Here is a 10,607-nt window from a genome sequence, read left to right on the forward strand (position 1 = left end):
TAGCGATGGAGAAGCTGATCCAAGTGGCGACTTCGCTACCTAAGCTCCAGGTCGAGGGCGTGGACTTCCCCTCCCTGGCCACGCTGCCCGGTTCCTCAAAGGCCTTCTTCCTAGCCGGCGCCGGAGTGCGGGGACTGGAGATCGCCGGCACCTTCGTCACCTTCACCGCCATCGGCATCTACCTCGACGAGGAGGCGGTGAAGGCGCTCGCCGCCCGGTGGACGGGAAGATCCGCCGACGAGCTCGCCGCCTCCCCTGATTTCTTCCGGGACATATTCGCCGGCGCGTTCGACAAGTTCACGAGGATCACGATGCTGAAGCCGCTCACCGGGCAGCAGTACTCGGACAAGGTGGGGGAGAACTGCCTCGCCCAGTGGCAAGCGGCCGGAATCCTAACCGACGCGGAGACGGCGGCCGTCGGCAAGTTCAAGGAGGTGTTCAAGCCCGAGACTTTCCCTCCCGGCTCTTCCATCGTCTTCACCCACGCATCCTCCGGCTCTCTCGCTGTAAGTAAACGCGAACCGAACTCTGTTTGATTCTCCCCTTCATCCTCTTACGAGCGCGCACGCGGTGGTGGTTCAGATTGCGTTCGGCGAGGCGGAGCGCGCGGTGATCGAGAACAAGGCTCTGAGCGAGGCGATCTTGGAGTCGATCATCGGCGAGCATGGCGTGTCGCCGGCGGCAAAGAGGAGCCTGGCACTGCGGATTTCGGAAGTTCTCAAGGAACCTCTCGGACCCGAGGAGACGAAGACCGTGGAGTCGATCATCGGCGAGCATGGCGTGTCGCCATCGGAAAAGGGGAGCCTGGCACTGCCGATTTCGGAAGTTCTCAAGGAACCTCTCGGACCCGAGGCGACGAAGACCGTCGATTCTGTCTCTGTTTGAGTCGGAGTGGATTTCTTACCGTCTTGTGTGCTTGTTTCATTGGAAGGAGGGTTGGAATAAGGAAGCAGTATTGTGTTTGTTGTCTCTAAACTTAAATTTCTTCAACTGATTTGAGATGGCATGAAAATATTAAAATCAAATGGAATTAAGTACTTCATTTTAAGTAAACAATAGAAATTAGTATATATTTTTTTCTTTCCTTTTAATTCAATCCAAGTAAAAAAAAAGTGCATAAAAAATTTGGGCAAGAGCATCTATTAATACTAATGGAAAACCTCATGGGATTTATACTAATTGAAGTTGCCAGAAAAAACTGCAACTTCTTTCTGGGAGTAACTAATAATGTTAGCATAAATTAATCCAAAATTAATCTTACGGGGTATTTGAGACTAATAAGGGTTATCTTAGATAACTTTGATTATCTATTTAATGTTATCAATGATAACTTTATTTGAAATTAAAAGGTTATGGATTCCGATTTATTGAGTAATATAATATTACTGTCCGGAATCTAATGACCTTGGCAGGGTAAGATTTTTCACGATTCGAGAGTTATCTTTCCAAGTTTTGATTTGAAATTAATCGGTTTATCTCAGGAATCGTTAACTTTCAAGATCAACATGCAATCCATAAATGTTACCTCACAACCATCTCGATTGCCTATTCATCTTTTGTCTCTGATAGAAGTGGTGTCCTGATGATGTAGCTAAACTTTAATGAGGTTGGCCATCATTTAACCATGATATAGTTTTATGAACGACTTTAAAGAGTCCCCGGGACAATGGTGCAAACATCCGAGTTGTGACCTAGGGACCCGCGGTTCGATCCTCAGCTACGGCGTATTTGCAGAAATTTTCTTCCAAATGGGAAACACAATCAAAGGATGCTGGGCATCTAGATTGGCCGTCGTATGCGCTTCCCGATTTATCCTGGTGGTCGGTGGGAAACTTTAATGAGGTTAGCCATCATTTAACCATGATATAGTTTTATGAAAGACTTTAAAGAACTTATTTTAGGCAGGGAAAGGAAGCACATCCAAAGCTTTTATGAAGATTGTATAAGAGCAATAAAAATCTTCTATGGAGACGTGGTGGAACTCTATAAGCTTATATATTATTAGTCTAATGGTATATCTATCTATGCTCAAATCTTTGTAATGTTTAAGATTTTATGTCACATTTATCCTTTCTTAGATGTCTGTATCTCTATAGAGTAGGAAGTATTCTACTTAGTTAAGACATCATTTGGGAGTGCAAGCTGCTTTTGTCTAAATTTATTTCTCTGATTTCTGACTGCACATTGTACTAGTAAAAAGGACACCAAGACACATGCTATGTCTGAAAGACTTTAAAGCTGGTGTATCATCCTAGTTTTGTTTGATTAATCTGGGTATATTGTTTGTTTTACACTATGAAGATCAAGCTCGATGAAGATAATAGAACATTTTTATAACTTGAAACTGGAAGATAAATGTAGTACACTACACAGGAAACTAACCAAATACCCAAGGCAACATGCCTCTACCTTTATGAAAGAAAATTAAGTTATCAGCGAAGCTAATTCGCATGGACACAAATGATTCCACCGAAAGCTAGCCTATGCAACATCTGAAGGGTAATCAAATTTTTTGACTCTATACAACCTCCTAAAGCAAATAAGGTATGATAAAAATCTATAAGATTGAAGCTCTATGTCTCTACCACTGATACTGTTTTCAAATCTTCCTCACCGAGAACAGAAGGGACGACTATTACCTTTTCAATTGTAAAACCAGCTTTGTTGCAGGCGGCCTCGAGAATTTGAGCTTGAGCAGGCCCTTCAGGACAGAAAGCAACAGCAGCTCCTCCACTGCCTGTAAACTTACAAGCTGCCCCAACGCTCCTAGCCACCTCAATCATCTTAATGTTGAGAGAACCGAGTGCATCGTCTCCGAACATTTGCCTGTTACAAAGAACAATAAAAAAGGAGAGGCGAGACATGGTCAAATGCAATATTCATTATTATTATTTTTAATTGCAGTAGTGCATTTGATTTAAATAGGCTTTTGCAGGTTTTCACCCTTCACTTTTGAGTAATTAGATTTTATGTTCATTTGATTCATATTCTGTGTACGTAATTTACAAATCCGAAAAAACTGCAGAGCAAGAATTGATTTTAAAAAAAAAGGAAAAATGAGCCACTAGCAAAACAAGTTCTTAAAACATTGCATACCTCCGAAGATCAAAGTTGTGGTTTATTAAGGACACAAGCTCAGTGTAATTCTTTTCAAGTAGAACTCTGTGACCCTCTAAGGCAAGGTTTGCTACTTCTTCCATTGAGGATCTTATGTACGGATCACCAGCTAGCCACCTTTGCCGAACAGAATTGTGCACCTATATATGTTGTTGAAGTATAATCACTTTTATATACTGTAACATTTTAGCAATCAAACTGAATATTATGGCATTATTTCTTCAACAAATGGCAACTTCAGTATGAGCGAAGTTAAATTGGCTTTCACAACGTTAATAAAACCTTGAAAAATTAAACTGTTTGTTGATAAGCTTATGAGTGACACTGGAAGAGAAATGAATGCATAACATCCATAGTAAACGAGAATAATAAACAAACCCCCCCTGCAAAGAAAAAAGATTCCCATGCAAACTACATACAATGACCATAATATCAATGCTTGTGAAATTAGTGAAAGGAAAATCTAATATAACATGGTAAACAAATTTAACTGTTAAATTCATTTTTTTTAAATAAAAGGCGTGTAAAAATCAGTTCAGAACGTGGCTAGTTCTTGTAGTTAGTAGTTATTTATTTTTGGTGTTTACCTTATTATCATACTTCATATTGCTTGAGTTACTCAATTTTCCGTGTTGACTTTCATCCCTTGTCATTCCAGGACTACAAGAAGTTAATTTAAATTTGAGTAGCTTAAGATCTGACAGTGCTTTAAGGACACTTTGCAGAGTGTTCGGGCATCTCAAACTTTTTGATTTTCTAATATCTATAGTTGAAGCTCTTTCTATGTTGTCCATGTCACCTTTTACTTGTTGCTAGTAGCATAAGAAACTTTATATATAATTTTTATGTTCTGATCGATTGCTCCTCTCTAGCAAACACATCACAAGGTGAGCCTTTGGTTCCTCTAAGTCTTCTTCCAGTCTTATTCATCATGTCTTCTCTTTGAATGAAATTGGGAAAAATCAACTATATGCACTAGCTTAATTGAACAGGTTGCAAATTGCACTTGCATAGGAATGAGTAATTATAAATTTTCAATTGGATTTATGGGACAAATCAGATGTGAACCTTAGTAATTTTTTCCTTTCTTTTCATCCAAATTTTCTTTGCATAAATAAAAATAAAAGACCAGCTTATAGTAATGTATGAAGCATGTTTAATTAGAAAGACCAACCTTCCCAGAGTCACTTGGATTCTCAGCATATATGAGATAGAGGGGAGGAAGAAGACTGATATCCATGGGAGAGTATAGACCATGCCCAAGTTTGTCCATATGTTCCTTGCTGAAGTCCTGCCAATTAGCCAATTAAGTTCGATGATTAAAGATATGCAAAGAAAATTAGCGGCGTCCAAAAACATGCTCATGTGGCATCCAAAATGCCAAAAAATGTAGAGAAAAAACATGCATGAATATTATTAATAAATAATAAATAATATGCATTTTTATTAATGATGATTACACAAAAAAGCTCCTATATATGCAGTACCATGTAGACAAGACCTCCATAGACCTGTGCAACCCGATCTTGAAGACCAGCAACTATGCCAAGTTCCTTCTCAGCATTGAGAATTAAGTCAGGCCGGATTTCTACTTTAACAAGATGTCTAACTTTGTAGAAGTCAAGGAGACAATTGAAGGCAGCACAAACAATTGCACTTGAACCCGAAAGCCCAGTCTGAAAAGACAACAAAGAATGAGATTTCCTTTAATTTAACAACAGTAGTAATTGCACTTGAACCTGAAAGCCCAGTCTGAAAAGACAACAAAGCATGAGATTTCCTTTAATTTAACAATGCACTACTGCCAGTATTTGTTAGTTTCAAATTAGGAAACCACATTAATTTCAGATTTCGTAGGTTTAAACTAATGCAAAGATCATGGACACACTTTTTTGGATCAGATTTATGAAAAACTGAACATGTGGACAGAAAATATACAATGCCCACACTTTCTGCAAAGGGAGCCAACAAGTATGTTACCATGTCACCTAGAAAATAGGAAGAGAAAAAGGCATGCTTAGGAAGAGAAAATAGGGAGCCAACAAGTATGTTACTAAATCCTGTTTATCTACAAAATGGAAGAATAAAGCAAGAAAATACCCAAACATAATCATGTTTGGAACCAAGTCCTGTTGGAAAAGAATTTAAATTCCATATTGAATTCATTTGGATGAAAGCAAACAAGTGAGAATTTGAATTTCAGTTCTTATGTTTGGAATAGTTTGTTATTGGTATAATATCATAGAGTTCACTAGTCCTAAGAATTCATAGGAATTTTTAAACAAACCCAAACAAATTTTGACTAAGATACTAGATTTTTAACTTCCCTTTTTGTTCAAAACAAGATAAAAGGACAAGAGTAGTGTATTCATATATAAGCTGCAAGAAAAAGAACACTAGGAATCCAAATATTTTGAAAGACCTAGAATTCCGTTATGCATGGCTGACAAAAAAAAAATACAGACCTGACGGGGGATATTGGTATCATAAGACAGAGTGAAATTTCCTTCTTTTAGCTTAATATTTTGATCAGAGCAGTAGTTGTAGAAAATTTTGCAAGTAGCCATGAGCAATCTCACCCCGCCGTAGTAGCCTTCACTTTGCAAACGATTCACCTGCAAAGGGGGTTTGACCGCTATTCATGATAATAATAAATTTAGATGCATGCGTAAACAAGGTTCTGGTTGAAGAAACCCAAAATTACTCAATCCCATGATGCATATTTCTTACATTGTGAAGACAACATAGAAAATGTTCTCACTTACAAAGTGCGTTAAGATCAAGGAGTATAAAAAGAAAATTCTTCAAGAATTTGTACAACAATATCACAAAAGGGCGCCATCGTTCCAAAAGATGAAGACCGTACGCTTTACAAAACGGTAGGATTTTTTTTATAGAATTTAAAAAGGTACATAAAATTCAAGAAAGCGATTGCATTAATCCAGAACTCTCCAGCAACAAATTTACTTAAAGTCCGTAGATTATTTGGGCAGAATAAGAGAGGAATTCCCAGAACAGTCAGCAGTCTTTCTCCCCACTGAACAGCACATGGAAACTCAGCATTTCATCAAACCGTGAAATTTGAGTCGATTAGGAGAGAAAGGGGGGAGAAAGGATCGTACCAGATGCTGAATGGAAGAGAAAGATACAAGGTCGTGGAAAGGATGAGGGCGGATAACGAGATCTTCGGAGGGCTCGAGGCGGACGGTGGCGGAGAAGTTGGCAATGGATAAGGAAATGGTGCGGCCGAAGTAGACATCGCTGGGGTTCCCCAAGAGGCCAATACGGGCGTACGCCCGGCGCTCTATGACCTCCTCCGCCATCGCGTCGCCTTTCGAGTCCGATCGCTGTCACCGATCGACGCCGCAGTCGCCGGCCCTGGTGCAGCTGATACCATGCGCTAACCACTATATAACTCTTGTCGATATATCGCCATGACATGATATATCGCCGTGACATGCCGTTTTAGGCTGATAACGGATTAGACTTCTTTTACTGACGTTCGCTACCAACCACTCACGGTTGAAACCACCCACGGTTTTACTCCCAACGGCGTATTTTCCTCCGTTGGAATAAAAATTAGAGGTTAGTCGTAGAGTTGTAGATAAGTCTAACTAAATAATATTTATTTTAATAAAAATTTATTTATATTTATTTAATATATATTAATAAATAAATTTGAATAATCTATTATATTTAATTAAATAAATAAATTTAAATATACAAGTGTTCAATTCATTAATATTTATGAATAATATTTATAAATAATATTACTGAATAATATTTATAAATCATGTGCATCAATAAAATTTTTATCAAGAAAATTTTAAAATAAATTTTATATTATCAAGCTCAATAACCAACTAAATAAATTTTAAATGTAAAAATTTTAAACAATCAAATAAAATAAAATTGAATTGAAAATTCGATAACATCTAACTAATTAGGCTCAAACCAAACTTAATATAATTTCAAGCTCATAAAAAAAATTAAGTCAAATTTGAATAATTATTTTAATAGTTTGATTCATTTAAGACTTGACATGATTTAACTTAGCTCGATTATTTTATTAAATAAGTTTGAATATTATAAAATTTGATTCGATTTAACTCATTTATAATCATAGTTGATTGTTTTGGGCGAGGAGTTACTCACGCTTCCAAATTTATCTGTTGACAAACTAAGAAAGGCGATTGCTTCCAGATTAATTGAGTTCAAAGTCCAAATATCCGAATTAAAAAAAAAAAAAATCAAGACTCAAATGGCATGGATATATTGGAGTTTAGATTTATTAGGAAACATCGTCTATAATAATCAGGCGAAATCAGATTAGAAGTGATAGCTATTTTCAAAGCTATTTTCATTCAGAAAATTGTATTTTTTTTTCCATATAATTGAAAAGACATTTGTTGTTTATTCATTTTTTAAAATTTAGAATTTTGCACCCATTTTGACGGTCGGTTCATAGTAATAAACTATTAAATTTTCGATGAACGATAAACATATAAAATGAAATTCACATGTATTATCATTAACAATCCCAACTAAATGATTCACTTTTTGATAAATTAAAATAGAAAGTATAAAAATACCTCTTTCATAATAATTAAACGATAAGCATATAAAGTGAAATTCACATGTATTATCATTAACAATCCCAACTAAATGATTCACTTTTTGATAAATTAAAACAGAAAGTATAAAAATACCTCTTTTATAATAATTAAAATTAAGCGTCCTGTGATCTTAACAACAGAGAATATTTTATTCAGACCTCAATATGATGTATCTCTTTTGAACTTATCTTGGATCTTAAAAAATATATTCCTCACACTCAAAATATCATAGTTGTAAGCACTTCGTTACCTTATAATATATAGTAAAGTAATATAAAACATTTGATAAAATAAAAATAAAAATAAAATTTTAATTTATTTATAATTCACTCAAACATTTAAATTTAATTTATTGAATATAACTTTGTTTACTGTGTTGGGTTTTATCTTGGGTTGAGTGAACTTATATGTTATTTATGATATGTTGATATGTGCTATTAAGAAAATTAAATATATTAAGTGGTTTAATTGATATGGAGGATTTATATGTATAGAATCTGAATCATTATCATGGATTAATATCGGATTATGTCATATATAGGGCATGATCTCCATTGGATTAGATATTGTGATAGATATCTTTGCTCCCAGACGATGAAGAGATTACAACGCCGTCAACTTAACTCCTCCAGAAGATCATGCCCTTGCTCTCTCTTTTCTTCCACAAGATTCTCAGATTCGTGGATGGCACACAAAGATGATGCCTTTTCCGTTACAATTAAGTTCATCGTCTCCTTGTTGTATTTATTTTCTACTATAGATATGAACATACGTAGCTAGATCTTACTTATTTTGTTTTTCAATATATGAGTTCGTATTGTTCTAGAATTCATGTGATTTAGGAAAATAAATTACCCAATAAATAGTATCAGAGTCATAGTTATTTTATCATTTTCTATAGCAATATTGAGATTTTTCACCCATTTCATTGTTTCTATGTTAGATTTGATTTTCCTAGCGCAAAATAATTTTTGTTCATTGAAAATTTTGCTTAGATAGCAACAAAGTTGAGATTTTCATTGATTTCATTGTTTCTATACTAGATTCGATTTTCCTAACGCAAAATAATTTTTGTTCGTTGGAAAACTCGATGTTATAGTAATCAAGTTGGGGTTTCATCAATTTCGTTATTTCTATGCTAGATATGGGTTAGGGTTTTGGCCAGCCACAATCGTGCTGCCCATCGCGGTCATGCTCTATCAAGCTCTATATATGAGTACCCAACACAGTCGTGTTAGGTGTTGATGGTCTGGTTGTCTATCTCTCCACTGCTTGAGTTTCCATTTAGGATCACTTGGAAATCATTAAAGTTGCTATGAGCTATGAACTTGTAAATAACTCATGTAAAATGTCAATTATGTGCATAATTTCTTACATATTGTGTAACCAATTAAGATTTGAACTATAATAGAGAGTACCACTAACAAATTATATTTTAATCAAAAGATTAAAATATAGTATTGTATTTGATATCTCATCAAGAGTCGATTCATATGCATGTTTTTCTTTTATTGCATAATTTCTTACATTTCTTTGAATGTTCTTGGTTTTGATCGTGAACTTATAGTATATTTTTCTTTTCATTTTTCAATGCAATCTATAACTGCTAGCATGAGTAATATCCCTAACTGGATCAAACTTGCATATTAGAAAGAATATGTTATTTATTAGATTGCATAGATTTGAACTATGTATTGAGACACGATTGCCCTACACCCTGACCAGTGCTAGCACTGTAGAGCAAAGGGCTTGATGCCTTCATGCGTATATCATGAATATGAGAGTTATTCAATTGGAGGAAGTACTCGTTTAGTGGGAGTTTGTATTTATCTTTGATGCTCTATATTTGTTGATAAACATAAATATTTTATTATATTATATGTACTTAAGTTTAAAATATTCATGGGTATTTTATTTGTTTTTGACACTTAGAAATAAATTTATTATTATTATTTAACATATGGTGCTTGTAAATATATATGAGATTTCTTTTGAAATCATGAGGATTATATCATAATTTATTACTGCAGTTTAACATAAAGTGATTGTACATATGATTAAGACTCTTTTAAAGTATCAGGAGGATAAATTGGAAATTGATATGTATAGATTTCATATAATTTCTATATTACACATCCATATTTTGATTTATATCATTAATTACATTGATATTATGATTATTTATGTTTGTTACAGTCATATTCTAATAATTATGACCTTTTTAATTATACACCAATGAAGTTAATGGACCAGATTATTTTAAGGATATTTATACTCATAAAGTTTGACATTATTGTTGACGTCAATTAAAATTTAATCGTATGTCATATACAAATTACATATAGCTCAAATGAAAGATTGTAAGATTTTATCCCGTTTGGTGGGCTTATATGTTATTTGTGACATATATGTTCGGTTGAGAACGCTCCGGGACATATCACCGACTGGGTCTCCTCACCAGCAAGGAACAGGATTGAAGGGGCTGAATCGCTGGGTCCTGCAAACAAAGCAAGCATGAGAGGGAAGGCCAAGGGTGCCCTGGCGACCACTCCGAAGCTTAAGTCAGCGAGCCGGCCAAATCAACGGAAGAAGAAGAAGAGAAGAAAAAGTGATTATCGCGTGTGCGCGTGTACCAAAGGGCAGAGGGGAGTGGCCGTATTATATACAGGAGAGGGGCGTAATGTCATGTCCTAATTAAGGAATGTGTCTCATCATTAGTTATTACATTGTCAGGAAGATATGGAATAATTAGATTGTAAGTCCCATCGCTGACCTGCGTTCATAAGGTCATTTCGCATGTGGGTGTCAGGGCAACGATCATAATTACAGAGTATGAGACTGTCAGAAGAAATGATGAGAGCGATGGAGTCGGGC

The 10,607-nt window shown here is 35.6% G+C and overlaps 2 protein-coding genes across 2 annotated transcripts; one reads left to right on the forward strand and one right to left on the reverse strand.

The window, feature by feature from the left end:
- Positions 1 to 1,017, forward strand: LOC141829656 (chalcone--flavanone isomerase-like). Its single transcript, XM_074717180.1, has 2 exons — positions 1 to 506; positions 583 to 1,017. The coding sequence occupies exons 1-2, from the start codon at positions 6 to 8 to the stop codon at positions 883 to 885; spliced, it is 804 nt and encodes a 267-aa protein (XP_074573281.1). The 5' UTR covers positions 1 to 5; the 3' UTR covers positions 886 to 1,017.
- A 1,295-nt stretch (positions 1,018 to 2,312) lies between these two features.
- On the reverse strand, positions 2,313 to 6,487 carry LOC141829555 (glucuronokinase 1-like). Its single transcript, XM_074717057.1, has 6 exons — positions 6,240 to 6,487; positions 5,583 to 5,732; positions 4,605 to 4,793; positions 4,292 to 4,408; positions 3,097 to 3,257; positions 2,313 to 2,826 (listed from the first exon to the last, which is right to left on the reverse strand). The coding sequence occupies exons 1-6, from the start codon at positions 6,438 to 6,440 to the stop codon at positions 2,574 to 2,576; spliced, it is 1,071 nt and encodes a 356-aa protein (XP_074573158.1). The 5' UTR covers positions 6,441 to 6,487; the 3' UTR covers positions 2,313 to 2,573.
- Between the last annotated feature and the right edge of the window lie 4,120 nt (positions 6,488 to 10,607).

Source organism: Curcuma longa, chromosome 5 (assembly GCF_044706935.1).
Source record: "Curcuma longa cultivar G26 ecotype Majalengka, Jawa Barat chromosome 5, ITB_CL_G26_1.1, whole genome shotgun sequence".
Classification (NCBI taxonomy): Eukaryota; Viridiplantae; Streptophyta; class Magnoliopsida; order Zingiberales; family Zingiberaceae; genus Curcuma; species Curcuma longa.

What these genes read in the sequence shown, in the direction of transcription:
- LOC141829656 (XM_074717180.1), top strand. Translation starts at nt 6, where the DNA reads ATGGAGAAGCTGATCCAAGTGGCGACTTCGCTACCTAAGCTCCAGGTC. An exon ending in CATCCTCCGGCTCTCTCGCT is followed by an intron (nt 507 to 582) that starts GTAAGTAAACGC and finishes GTGGTGGTTCAG; the next exon opens with ATTGCGTTCGGCGAGGCGGA.
- LOC141829555 (XM_074717057.1), bottom strand. Translation starts at nt 6,440, where the DNA reads ATGGCGGAGGAGGTCATAGAGCGCCGGGCGTACGCCCGTATTGGCCTC. An exon ending in ATACCAATATCCCCCGTCAG is followed by an intron (nt 4,794 to 5,582) that starts GTCTGTATTTTT and finishes TTGTCTTTTCAG; the next exon opens with ACTGGGCTTTCGGGTTCAAG. An exon ending in CACAACTTTGATCTTCGGAG is followed by an intron (nt 2,827 to 3,096) that starts GTATGCAATGTT and finishes TCTTTGTAACAG; the next exon opens with GCAAATGTTCGGAGACGATG.